At 41.8% G+C, this 14,926-nt stretch overlaps 1 protein-coding gene across 1 annotated transcript in view; it reads left to right on the forward strand.

The window, feature by feature from the left end:
* Nucleotides 1-14,926, forward strand: part of LOC142255131 (baculoviral IAP repeat-containing protein 1-like) — a 109,139-nt gene that overhangs the window by 58,445 nt on the left and 35,768 nt on the right. The window contains exons 7-10 of the mRNA XM_075326632.1: nt 39-87; nt 4,445-4,487; nt 6,663-8,786; nt 11,472-11,651. Of these exons, the coding sequence (XP_075182747.1) occupies nt 39-87; nt 4,445-4,487; nt 6,663-8,786; nt 11,472-11,651 (2,396 nt within the window). The remainder of the gene's footprint in view (nt 1-38; nt 88-4,444; nt 4,488-6,662; nt 8,787-11,471; nt 11,652-14,926) is intronic.

Genomic DNA, 14,926 nt, shown 5'->3' on the forward strand with positions numbered 1-14,926 from the left:
AGCTTTTAATTTTATAATTTATGTGTTTTGTTTTTCAGATGTCAATTTTTACAGAAGAAAGATACAAAGTCTGGAGATCTGGAAAATGTAAGTAACAGATAAAACCATTAGGCATTCTTCAGACCGTAGAGATTTTTCTCATACATGAAATAAACAAGCACTTTCAGTGTTTTTAATTAGGTTTTTTCATCTTTGGTTAGAGGGTTAGCTTTTCGCATTAGTATTTCATCAGTTTTTCTTCTATGCAATAAAAAAACTGATGGAGATTTCTTTTAAGTAAACTAGGTTTCCCCAAGCAGAGAGTGAAAAATTGACAGCACTAGAATGCGACGAGGAAGCTAACAAAGGGAACTCTGAATTATTCTCCGAAATAATTCAGTTTAATCCGTGATTCCGATCAAAAATGGACTTGTCTCCGTTTTGTTTTGCAGACACTCAGTCCTCAAAAAAACGGACATGTGAACATTCCCATAGACTCTACGAGTACGTGTTCTGTCTGTGGAAAACATTACTAGAACACGTGTGTAAAAAATAGACATCTAACTTGTCCAAAATCAGAAAACAACAGTTGGTTTCTTCACATTTACTATCATGTGCACATGTATCGACACTGCTTATACTCCAAATCACTGACACAGCCTTATCATGCCGTTTAGTATGCCATAGCATAGTGGCCCTACTAATAAGTTGAGTTGTCGCCCTTGCTCCTTTCCTAGGGGTAGGAAAAGCTCTATGGCTGCCCACTGCAGGAGCTACAGAATACGATTCCTAAAAGTTTACATTGATATGTATTGGATGTACATTCACCTTTTAAATTCTCTTATAATAACACATAATAAATGTGCTACAGGCATGTACGACAGGTTTTTTTTTAGTGCAAATTGAGCACGGTAAGTATTTTGGCGCATTCAGCTAAGCAAATTGTGTAGTCAGATCAAGAAATCAGCTCTTGATAATCAACACTATCCTCTGATGATCGAGGATTGTTTTAAAGGAAACCTATCATGTATAAAAACGCTATTAACCTGTAGACGTGGGGTTAATGTATAGGGTAATATTATACTGACACCATGCAGCTGCCGCACTGAGAGCCCCGCTGCCGGGATGAATGAACTTTAATCCTAATGGCAGCTGCGGGTTCTGACTGTCAGATGACTCAGCGTTGCATCAGCACATAGCTGGCTGTCAGTCACTGCTACAGCCACCACTCACTGCACACTGAACAATGACAAACCACGCCGGCCCCGCCTCACTGACTGAAATCCGAAGGTTGCTGGGAGAAATAAAGTTAATTTCCTCCTGGTAGCGGAGCTCTCAGTGCGGCAGCTGCATTCTTTCAGAACGCTATGAACCTGCACATTAACCCCATATCTGCAGGTAAATAGCATATTTTTACATCGCAGGCTCCCTTTATGTCATATGGTGCAAGATGGAGAAGATATTTACTTCTCCACTTCTCCTTAAGTGCAACCTGCCATGTCTGCTTGGATTCTTCTGCATCCATGGGGATGAGATATTGGGTGTTTTTTCCTTTTTGGAGTGTGCGGCGCGCCCTCTGTTGGCCTGAAATGGAACCACACAGAAATGGAACGGATCTTACAACAGATCAGGGTTTGATGCTTGTTTGATATGATCTGAAATGGTGAGGAAAAAATATCCCTAATTTAAAAATCTCTGTAGAGCAACTTTTCTGTAGAATCAGTCTGTTAATTGCTCAAAATCTGAGTAACCCATCTCTACACTGAGGTCCTGATATGTTCATGTAATAATGTACGGTATTTCTTTTGTTCAGTAACTTTTCTATAGCTGATCGATGCGTATTAAGGTGCATTGATGGGCCAAAATCAGTCCCTTTAAATGCACTATTACTTTAGTTCATTCTAGGGAGATAAGAAGTTTCACCAAAAATCAAAGCCACATGTTAAAAAAATGTGCTGCATATGCTAAAAGACACAAAAAACGCTGTACAAACGTATGCAATTAAAATAGTGAAAGGGGAACAAAAAGTGATGATTTTATAATGTGACGACTCGTGTCAGACAGCCCTAGTTTTGCAATTGTGGTCAATGTATTTGTTACTGGAAATGCAGAATATGAGATATACACTATATGGATAAAAAAAAATATTTCAGACCTACATATTTTACCTACATGAGATTTTATGACATCCCATTCTAAATCCATAGGCAGTAATATGGAGTTGGTCTTCCCTTTATAACTATAAGAGCTTCTGCTCTTCTGGGGAAGTCTTTTTACAAGATTTGGAGGTGTTTGGTAATTTTTGCTCATTTATCCTGAATAGCATTTGTGAGTTTTAATTTATAACTAAGGTGTCATGTAGAGTGGTGCAGGACAGTAGTCGTGGGCAAGCGATTGACTCCGGACTCCTCGGCAAGCTACATGAAATTCCTGATCCTGGCTGGGTGTATGGACTTTGGCCGTGTAGACTGCATACATGTAGTCTGCATACTGCCACTGACGTCTTCTGGCAGGGACCAGATGGAGACTCACCCACAAAGAGACCAACTGTTCTTTTTAAACCATTGAGTCAGACACGGCCATTACACAGTACACAGCAGGGCCACACATATAAGATTATCGCAACACAGGAACATTTGTTTAAACACATCCAATTGTGGAACTTATTATTATTCCAAAATCTATTAATTAAAATGAACTTTAAAATTAACTTTGTTCTTCGGAAAACCCCTTTAATCTCTTCAATACTGTGATACAAAATGGCCAGGGAACGGGAATGTGCACCATTCAAACAACTATCAGTTACCTCCAACTCTAGAATTAACAAGGCAGTGGGAGAGAGCAGGGGTCCTCCACTCACTTCGGTTCTTCAAGCAGCACAAACAAATAATCCTAGTCCAGGTCTCCTATGCGCTGCTTACCTGTCCACTCCCCAAGATGGCGCCCAGGTGAGGATGAAAGTCCGCCACCACTCACTGGGAAGGTGGCTCTTCAGTGCTGTTCTTAGCATCTTTCAGTGCTATTCCCTCTGAGCTAAGCCAGGCAACCTTGATCGCCTCCCTTCATTGCTGACCGCGGGATGTCCAGGCTCACAGTTTCCTGCTCTGCAGTAGTAGTAGTGTGCATATCCCCCGGACCGCGCTGCTTCTGAACTCCGCCAGGTGACTCCACCTCTTCTTTCGGGCCCCATGACCAGAGCACCATGTACCCAACTCTCTCCAGATGCCGGTGTAGTGCCCTCCGCTGTAGTAATTGTGCAGATACCGTACTTTAACGATAACGGCCGCCAGAGCTCCTGTACCTCATGTCCGCCTCAGTTGCAGGTCATATGGTAGGACCAAAATTTACCTACAGTCCTCCCCTTATTAGCATCCTTTACCTTTTCCCCCGCTTAACTTCATGGACATGTGTCATTTTTAAACTGTTGTAGTTTTGTAACAAAATAAAACCTCGGTGCATAAATGTAAACGCTAAAGATATAATATTATAAATATAGCAGTACAATAGCAATATATGAAACAAGGATGTTACCCCATGAGCCCAATCTTATAGTGCCAAGACAATCAAACGGCAAAATACAATCATACCAGTACAGAAACAGGGAACAAGGATATATGAATGAAGATCACAATAGCCCTGAAAGACCAATATTCCCTAATAGCAATACTGCACCCAGAAAAACATCAAAGAGGTTCAGAGGGGATAACACCTATCTTTAGAATAAAGCGTAAGCCATGGAAAGTGTCAAAAAGAGGTACCAGCCCGACGCGTGTCGCTCAACAGAGCTTCATCAGGGGAGGTAGACTACCTCCCCTGATGAAGCTCTGTTGAGCGACACGCGTCGGGCTGGTACCTCTTTTTGACACTTTCCATGGCTTACGCTTTATTCTAAAGATAGGTGTTATCCCCTCTGAACCTCTTTGATGTTTTTCTGGGTGCAGTATTGCTATTAGGGAATATTGGTCTTTCAGGGCTATTGTGATCTTCATTCATATACCCTTGTTCCCTGTTTCTGTACTGGTATGATTGTATTTTGCCGTTTGATTGTCTTGGCACTATAAGATTGGGCTCATGGGGTAACATCCTTGTTTCATATATTGCTATTGTACTGCTATATTTATAATATTATATCTTTAGCGTTTACATTTATGCACTGACTCTATGGGACAGATGTCCTTGTTTTTAATTGGTTTTATGGTGTTTTGCACTCATATGTTTATAAATAAATTTTTGAATTAAAAATCTTTGTTATTATTGTTCTTATTTGGTGAGTTGAGTGCTCCTTGCCTACTTCTTGTGTCTCTATACATGTTTGGCTTTGGTAGGCTTGCACCCTCACCTCTTGATTTTGCTTGATTCTAGCTGTGCAGCCCTACCCCTTCTTGCTTCACAAAATAAAACCTATCACACCATAGAATGACTGTTATATGACATGGTAATCATGTATACAATTCTTGGTTTACAGAATATTAAAGACAAGAAGGTAGAAGTTGATTTAAAAGTCAGTGGTAGGTATATAATATGATAGTAAAACATATCCATATATTGTTTGCTTTAATCTCTTAGGCTACTTTCACACATCAGTTTTTTGCCATCAGGCATGATCCGGCGAAAAAACTGATGCGACGGATCCGGCGAAAAAACGGATCAGTTGCATCAGTTTTTTCCTTCAGTTACTTCGTTGTTTTGATGGATCCGTTGTGATACTGATCATACTCAGTTCAAAAAATCGGATCAGTTTTTTTGCCGCATTACGCTGGATCCAGCGTCCATAGGCTTCCATTATAAAACACGCCGTATGGCGCCGTATCCGTCGCAGTACTTTTTTTGCCAGAGACAAAAAACGTTCCCCTCATCGTTCCATCCGGACTCCGGATAAGCACATTTTGCCGGATCCGGCGAAATCCGAATGGAATGCAAGGCCATCCGCCACAATCCGGCGCTAATAGAAGTCTATGGGGGAAAAAACTGATCCGGGGGCAACAGACGCTGGATCCGTTTTTTTAAAGTTTTTGCCTGATTGTGCCTGATGGCAAAATACTGACGTGTGAAAGCACCCTTAGTGACCAGGCCTGATGGAATTTTTTCTCTTGTGCTTCTTATTTTATCAGCAGCTATCATTTTTATTTTATTTCTTCACTGCTGTAGTTGTAGGAGACCTTGGCTTTGTTTTATATGTGATATGTTTTATTATTTTTTTTTTTTAGTGCCATTTTGGGATACATTTAAATTTTTGTGCAATTTATATACCTTTACCTTACTGTGCAAAAGTTTTAGGCTGGTGTTAAAAAAAAATGCTGCAAAATAAGAATGCTTTAAAAAATAGAAGTGTAAGTAGTTTATTCTTATTAATTAACAAAACGCAAAGAAAATAATCTAAATCAGATCAATATTTAGTTAACTACTTTTGCCCTCAAGACACCACCAAAGCATTAGCTCTTCTTGGTACACTTGTACACTGTTTTTGGGCCGGAGGTTGTTCCAAACATCTTGGAGAACTAACAACCGATCTTTTCTGGATGTAGGTTTGCACAAAACAATCTGTCTCGTGTAATTCTAGACCGAGTCTATGATGCTGAGATCAGGGCTCTGTGGGAACTATATCATCCCTTCCAGTACTCCTTATTTTTCTTTACATGGAAGACACCTTTAATCCTGACCAAAATCCCAAGAAGAAGAAGGAGTCCTGGAAATGATGATATGGCCCCCACAGTGCCCTGATCTCAACATCAGAGAACAGAAGATTTGTGATTAGTTCTAATAAGTTTGCAACAACCCTCCCTGCCGAGTGGAGACGAACTGATAATGTTTTGAATATTGTTTTTGAAGTAAAATATTTGTCATTTTGATTTTTCCTTTCTGTATATACTTTACATTTTGTAAGTTAATAAAAAAGCAACTATTAACACTATTATTTTATTTTAAGGCATTCTTATTATTCAGCATTTTTTGACACCTACCTAAAACTTTTGAGTAGTACTGTAGATTAATTCAAAATGAGTACTAATTAAAAGGGAAAACAGCCCCCTGTGCACAGATGTGATTTGAGTCTGCTATGACCCAGCAGCTATGCTTTTCTGGCAGAGAACTATCAAAATGGTGATTGCTAGACCCAAGAGAAACAACTGTGGTGTCAATGTTTCTGTACGTCCCATATTGTTCATACTAGGAACTATACAGCTGACAAAATAGAAGACAGAAGTAGTAATAAACTGCTTCTGTCTTCTAACAGTCAGGACCAGACCTGCTCCTGCTAGATGGCAGGAGCTTGAACCCTGTGCTGTAAATTTACAATGACACTGGGTTAAAGCCCATAACCAAGCGCCGAAGATTTACGATATTTGGTTGTTAACTAGTTAAATGTCATTTAAAATTCTTACAAAAATATTACTTGAGATGTAATAAATATTTTGGCACTTATAAGGTACATTAATCAACAGTAATTTTAAAGGGGTTGTTCGCTACTCTTATATTGCTGGTTCATCCTTAGGATCAGTGAGGGTCCGACAACCAGAACCCCAATGCAACAATCTATTTGGAGCCATCCATTATTTAAGTAATGAATATCCCCTTAATTGTGATACAAATTCCCTGTAAAATAGGTCTATCTTTTAAAGTCTATCTTGTTTGGAGACCTCAAATTTTGGTTTCTTATTTAATGATTATGCATTGTTTATTGGCAGGTGCAGACATCCACAAAGAATTCTGCCCCGTTGAAGTTATGGAGTTAAGAAAATCTATAATGAAAGTGTATAACGATCCTAAGTTCAGAAAATTACAACCATTTCCAAGTTCTCATATTTCTATTGATCTGAGCTCGGTATTTGCCGATGTATCTATTGTGTCTAAGAGCATCACAAACAAGGCATTGGGTGCAATGACATTACCAGATATTCTAACAGATTTGAATGACATTACTATGATAGAAGGGGAAGCCAGCAGTGGGAAAACGGCTCTTCTCACAAAGATTGCCATTCTGTGGGCCTCGGGATCTTGCCCTTTACTCAGTAGGTTTAGTCTTGTGTTTTACATTTCCCTTTCTTTGGTTGAGAGACAGCAAAGTCTGATTGACATCATCTGCCAACAACTGATCGGATCCTCAACATCTCTAACAGAAGAAAGCCTGGGGAAAATATTAAAGCAATTTAAGAACGGGGTTCTGTTCCTCTTGGATGACTATGGTGTAATGGACTCCCCTCCAGAATCCATAGAGGAACTTGTAAAGATGAACCACTGGAACAGGTTGAGTTTGGCAGTCACAGTGAACACTGATAAGGGTCGGAATCTTCGCCAATTCGCAAGGACTATACTCAGCATCCAAGACTTTCCCAACAGTAGCTCAATATTTATCTTTAAAAATCTTTTTTCACATGATTTATCAATTGTAGAAGGAATTACAATGAAGCTGATATCTACTGACACATTGCAACTGGTTTTAAAGTCTCCACTTTTTTCTTTCTGTCTATGTGTCTTATGGGTACAAGACCCAACTGAAAAAATATCAGTAGACACAATAGTATGGAAGTCGTATCTGATGTATATCATGTTGAGACATCCTACTGAAATGGAAACCATAAATGCTGTTGTCCTTTCATGTGAGGAACTTGCAATTGAAAACCTCTTTAAGTCACGCTTCGAATTCACAAACGAAGACCTAAAGGAATCTGCGGTAAACATTAATGAGGCTCTTAGATATAAAATATTGAACATGTTCACATCTCAGAGACTTTATCCCATTATCAGATTTTTTCACCCTTCATTTCAAGAATTTTTAGCTGGAAAACGGATGAATGAACTTTTGCAGTCTGGTGATGTAAGAGAGAATGAGAAAGGCTTGAGGTTTCTCCAAAGCATTGATAGTGTCTCAAAAGTCACTGGACGTTTCAACTATTTCTTAAAGTACACATGCATGCATTCTCCGAAAAGTACAACAGTTGTTATCTCCCACATGTTTAGCTTGCTGGAGAGCAGTGATGCATTTCATTGTCAGAGAGACAAGAAAAATGTTCACCTACAACAACACCCTGAACTTGAAATTATGGAAAGTTTTTTGAGTTTATCGAAACTTGTGGAACGTCTAACGCCTAACATGAGTTCTAATAGTAAATCTGTAAGTGATGTAAGTGATGTTATACTGCATATGGCGATTGCATTGGCTGAAGAGAGTAACCATCTTTCCTACTGCGCACCCATCATATTGAGCTTTCTCAAAGGAAAAACCCTATCTATGTGTTTAGCATGGCCAAACATAGGACTGCTTCGATTTTTTCATAGATATCCAGAAGGATTATGGTTATTGGAGAGACTGGAAATAGAAGTACCTCCAGCTACAATAGGTTTTAACTTGAACTTTATGAATAACGAGACCTCTAAATCTCTTTGGTCTGTGCCAACAGTTGATGCAGACTACGCCAATGCATTTGAGCTTACATCTGATCTACAACAAAAGGCACAAATGCCAACCTTGGCTTATTTGGATATAAAATTTGAAGATCTTTCAACACTGGGCTTCTGTCCAGACATTCACCGAATCCAATTTCTAACTGTCAAAAAGCATGGTAGTCCCGTGGAAAATGACAATGTCCTAGTTAATATTATGTTTTTCTGCAGTCTTTCCATTCAAATTGGTCTTTACTTGAACAATTGCCCAGGATTTCTTGAAAGTATGTGGCCCTGCATAGATCAATACAATGGTTCCATTACGAGCTTCGAGATCGCATTTACAAAGCTGACCGTAGAGGACCAAGAATTGATTGTATTTCTGACCTCACTGCAAAGTCTGAAAATAGTCTCAATGCCACCACCAGGTAAATATTGCAAATAAGAAGGGCCTGAAAGCTAAATATATTAACTTTTATTTCTCCAGATAGGTTCCGTACACTGTACATGGGGCCAAAAAGTCTACCAGCCTGTAAAATGCTTTCAATTATCTCAGAGGCACAGGGAATAGCTCCATCTAACTGCATGCCACCTGCATGGTGGCAACTGTGCAGGGTATTGCAGCATAGTCCCGTTGAAGTAAATGGAACAATGCTGCAGTACCCAGTACAGAGAAGTGAAACACTGAGGAGGTTGGAGCACTTGCCCAAGTGTAACAGCCCTTTAAAATAGTTCATTGGCGGGAGTCCTAAGGGGTACTTTGCACGCCGCGACATCGCAAGCCGATGCTGCGATGACGAGCGCGATAGTCCCCGCCCCCGTCGCAGCTGCGATATCCTTGTGATAGCTGCCGTAACGAACATTATCGCTACGGAAGCTTCACATGGACTCACCTGTCCTGGGACGTCGCTCTAGCCGGCGACCCGCCTCCTTATTAAGGGGGCGGGTCGTACGGCGTCACTGCGACGTCACACGGCAGGCGGCCAATAGGAGCGGAGGGGCGGAGATGAGCGGGATGTAAACATCCCGCCCACCTTCTTCCTTCCGCATATCCTACGGGAGCCGCGTTGACGCAGGTAGGAGATGTTCCTCGCTCCTGCGGCTTCACACACAGCGATGTGCGCTGCTGCTGGAGCGAGGAACAACATCGGACCATCGCATCAGCGTAATTATGGATTACGCCGACGCTACAACGATGATATGATAACGACGCTTTTGCGCTCATTAATCGTATCATCTAGGCTTTACACACTACGATGTCGCCTGCGATGCCGGATGTGCGTCACTTTCAATTTGACCCCACCGACATCGCACCTGCGATGTCGTAGTGTGCACAGTACCCCTTAGAGTCGGACCCCCTCCGGTCTTATAATAATGTTCTGTTCTAACAATAAACCATCAGTGTTCGGAGCCCAGGAAACGCCACTTAACAAAGGCTTGGACTGGCAGCAGGGGAACAGGTGAATCCTCGGTAGTTCCCTATACGAAATTGAGCCCTCACCTCTCTATGAGCAGAAGATGGCACAATATGCTGGCTTCTCTATGTACAGACAAAGGCAGCATGTCATCATTCATTTAACAAACTACCCAGTGTATTATATAGAAGCTGAGGTCAATTTGTGAATGTGGGTAATGTAATATTTGCATGTAGCTGAACTGTGGGCCCCCAGAGTCAACGTTACAGGTGGTCACTTGGCACCTCAATCTAACACAAAGGGTACGTTCCCACTTGCGTATAAAAAATTGGTCCTGTTCTCATCGAGAAAAGTTGGATGAGTGAAATCCGTTTGGTATTCCATATATCATTGCAGTGTGCAATTTTTTTCTTGCCTAGCATCTGTATCACATGCGTATGCAATATTTTTTTTTCTCAACAGCTATTATTCTGCAGTCATTTACAAGACCATTTACAGTGCTCTATGTTACAGAATGGTAATGTAGCCATAAAAAAGAGACGGTATACGGATGGTCCTTGTGCTGTCTGTTTTTTTTCCTCGCACCCATAGAATTGCGTTGGAGAGTTTTTTCCGATATAAGGAGTCACATGCAGCATGCTGCGATTTTTTTTTTTTTTCCTGTGGCTGAAAACAGATGAAGGAAAAATTGCAGATCAACACTGACTCATTGAAAAACTTGGGTTCAAGTGCAATGTGATTTTTTTTTTTCACATTGTACTCATTCGTTTTATACGCAAGTGGGACCGAGCCATAATTATAAGTCTTATAAACTGGACTATAATCTTTGTAAGGCAGAAGGAATTCCTAACATACTTGTAGTTTCTCAATGTAGCGTGAACAAAACCCAATTATTACAAAAAAATGACATTACCACCTGGATGTACACCCTTAATCTTAGGCTACATTCTCACGTCCGTCTTTTTACATCAGTTGCAATCTGTCGCCTTGAGGAAATACGGTATCCTGCAATAAATTTTGCAGGAATCCATTTCTTCCCCATAGATTTTTATTAACGATGGATTGCGACTGATGGCATTGTGTTGCATCCGTCCCGCAACGGATCTGTCGTGGAGTGACTGACCGTCAGGCAGGAGCAACGCACAATGCAACATTTTTTGTGTGCGGTGGATTGTTTTTTTACTGTGATCATGCCCATAGTAAAAAACCATGATCGATTGTAAATTCAGTTCCAGAGTTTCAGCGGCCGGAACGAACAGCTGATTGACCGACGGCCGGCTTTTGTGAAAGATCACCTGATACCCTTCAAACAGTAAAAAAACCCCAAAACATCAGATCTGTTTTTTTGCAGCATCAGTCACATCAGTTGTTTCACTATCTCCAACGCATCCGTTGCATCAGTCACAAAACTGATTTTGACTGATGCAAAAAACGCAAGTGTGAATGTAGCCTTAGCTGGTAAAAAAATGGCCACTAATTCTGAGCTTGCATTGCTAATTATTCTATTCTGTCATGGTCTATTATGGCTTCGGTACAGAAAATAGTAAGATCATTGTTGGGATGGATGACTACATTGCCCTGATGTCTGCCATATGGGTAATGTCAACCTGTCTTTGTTTGCTTCAGAATAAGAAGCTCTACATGTGCATTGAGGCCGCTCTCACCAATATATTGCATTATGATTTTTTCTTCCTACAGAATTTGTACTTTCCAACATACACTATTTCAAAGCATTGAAAGAACTGGTGGTGATCTGTCCCATAGATGACAATAAATGGAAAATCATTAATGTTCTATCGGAAGAATTTAAAAGCCTAAACAATATTGAAAAAATTGTGTTTGAGAATATTTGCATTGAAGGACAGGCCGACAGACTAGGTGAGGTTACATGTTTCCAATATTTGTGTTGTTGCACTCTGTATTGTACTTTGTGTAAAACCATGTAACAAAAACAAGCAGCTAAAAACAAAGTAAAAGCGTAGGATGTAAATAGCCCAAACTCTCTCTTCAAACCAGTGGCCAATCTAGCAGTCAGTTATTGTCATTTTGATAAAATGGCTGTTTTCTCTGCTGCAGATATTGCAGTTCTTTGAATGTAGAGCAGGGTTATAACAAGCTCATGCATCTGCTGGACTATTTTGCAGCACACCAAGTAGTCCTCTAATGATAATGTCCTGCTAATCAAACAGTGATTTTGTAGCTACACTCCGCAGCCCAGGAAGTGACACATCCCTGGTATCAGGGTTTCTTTTCCCTCATCATGATGCTACCAGATTAGGTGGTAAAATCCGGGTGACCTGGAGTCCCTTTAGGCGTCCGCAGGTCCCAATCCAACTTGCATTTGCTATGGCTATAAACAAAGCACAAGGTCAATCACTTAAAATAGTCGGCATTAATTTGGAGAAGCCTTTTTTTTCACATGGTCAACGCTACGTTGCGTGTTCTAGGGTGAGTAGCCCCAAAATCTTTTCATATGGGCACCTGAAGGTAAAACGAAAAAAGTTGTTTCCCAAAAAACCCTACAATAGCCAGCTGTGTACCTGTAAATCAATATTAGGCTATGTTCACACAATGCGTTTTTGCTGCTTCATGTTCTGCAGCAAAACCTCCTCTCTTGGCAGTAAAAAAGCTGCTTCCCAAAAGCCGGTTTTGCTGCCTTTTTTAGCTGTGTTTTTGCTGTGTCATTTGTTAAAGGGAACCAATCACCAGGATTTTCGTATATGACCTAAAGCCAGTGCTATACTGGCACTATCAGGCTGCTTATCTACTGTACATACCATTAGCGGTCAGCTCGGATGTTTAGCCTTTCAAATCCAAGAAAGTGAAGTTTAAAAAATCGGCAGCTTCTTGAGTGGCAATTGCAAAGGAGCAGATAATCTCTGGGTGGGTATTCAGATGGATTCCCACCCCCTGCCTGTTGTTCCTCCCTCTCTTTGATCTCTATGGTAATGTTACCATTCAAGGGCAGCTCATGCACCCTCACTTCTTCAGCTCTCGTTGTGATCGCAGGAGTGAGCACGGTCATAAAAGGAATGGAGAACAGCTGATTGTATCGATTAGCTGCCGAAGAGGGCACCATGCCGCCCCAGGACACCAGAATCTTCATAAAGATGGCGCTGGATATAAGCACTATGCGCAGGCGCCAACTTTGACGCCATCTTAGTAACATTAGCATAGAGAACAGAGAGAGGGAGGAACAACAGGCAGGGGGTGGGAATCCATATGAATACCCGCCCATATATTTTCTGCTCTGTTGCAACTGCCACTCAAGAAGCTGACGATTTTTTAAACAAACACCGTGACCCGGACGATATATCGTTTGCGATGTCGCAGCGTGTAAATGGCCCTTAAGGCTATGTTCACATGTAAGGCTTCTGCTTTGTTATTTTTCATGAGTTTTAGGCTGCTTTCACATTGCATTTTGCCTTACGTTCACAGGTCCCGTTGGGGCATCCGTCCAAACCACCTCTCCCCCACCCCACAAAGCGTGTTCCGGATGCATGCGCCGGCAGGTCCATTTACTGTAATTGAGCACACTTCATTAGCATGTGCTCTGTTTTGTGCCATTTTCGGGCATATACGTTTTCTGCAGGTGGACACCCGAACATAGTCGACTACGTTCGGGTGTCCGTCTGCAGAAAACGTATATGTGCAAAAATGGCACAAAACAGAGCACACGCTAACGTAGTGTGCTCAATTACAGTCAATGGCCCTGTCGGCGCATGCGTCCGGAACACGCTTTGCGGGGTGGGGGAGGGGCGGTTCGGACGGATGGCCCGACGGGACCTGTGAACATAAGGTAATATGCAGTGTTAAAGGAGCCTTATGGTAATTAAAAGCATATTTTTACGGTTCCAACAATTCTAGAAATGTCCTGCACACAACACACTCAGTTTTTCTTTCCTGACTTAAATCGAAAACTGCTTTGGCAATTCTTTCAGTGTTTTTGCTGATTTTTTCACCATTGAAAGCCATGAGAAATGGCAAAAACACATTTTTTTTGCGGTGTTTTTGCTGCTTCTGTGGTGAATGAAATTAAAGGGAACCAATCACCAGGATTTTCGTATATAAGCTAGAGCCAGTGCTATACTGGCACTATCAGGCTGATTCTCTACATACCATTAATGGTCACCTCGGATGTTTAGGCTTTCAAATCCAAGAAAGCAAACTTTAAAAAATCGTCAGCTTCTTGAGTGGCAGTTGCAACAGAGCAGAAAATATATGGGCGGGTATTCATATGGATTCCCCTTTATTGGATTTGAAAGCCTAAACATCCAAGGTGACCATTAATGGTATGTAGAGAATCAGCCTGATAGTGCCAGTATAGCACTGGCTCTAGCTTATATACGAAAATCCTGGTGATTGGTTCCCTTTAATTTCATTCACCACAGAAGCAGCAAAAACACCGCAAAAAAAATGTGTTTTTGCCATTTCTCATGGCTTTCAATGGTGAAAAAATCAGCAAAAACACTGAAAGAATTGCCAAAGCAGTTTTCGATTTCAGTCAGGAAAGAAAAACTGAGTGTGTTGTGTGCAGGACATTTCTAGAATTGTTGGAACCGTAAAAATATGCTTTTAATTACCATAAGGCTCCTTTAACACTGCATATTACCTTATGTTCACAGGTCCCGTCGGGCCATCCGTCCGAACCGCCCCTCCCCCACCCCGCAAAGCGTGTTCCGGACGCATGCGCCGACAGGGCCATTGACTGTAATTGAGCACACTACGTTAGCGTGTGCTCTGTTTTGTGCCATTTTTGCACATATACGTTTTCTGCAGACAGACACCCGAACGTAGTCGACTATGTTCGGGTGTCCACCTGCAGAAAACGTATATGCCCGAAAATGGCACGCTGCCCTGCAACCCTGCACCACGACCCTACTGCCTCCCCGTACCGGGATCACCAACCCCTACCCACAGAGGGGGAACCAACATCCTAGCTGCTGCCGTCGCTCCCGGGATCCCCGTCACCAGCAGCGGTGGTGCCCATTATCACCACGACCCATGGGTGGCGTCACGAACTATCTCCCAAAACAAACCACCCCTCTTCACTCGTGGGCGAGGAGGGCTGCTCGAGTCCCCGGGTCCAGCCCATCGCTCGAGCCACCGAGCAGCAGCAGCAGCCCCGGACCCGAGAGTAGCGAGCGCGGCCC

Source organism: Anomaloglossus baeobatrachus, chromosome 1, assembly GCF_048569485.1.
Source record: "Anomaloglossus baeobatrachus isolate aAnoBae1 chromosome 1, aAnoBae1.hap1, whole genome shotgun sequence".
Classification (NCBI taxonomy): Eukaryota; Metazoa; Chordata; class Amphibia; order Anura; family Aromobatidae; genus Anomaloglossus; species Anomaloglossus baeobatrachus.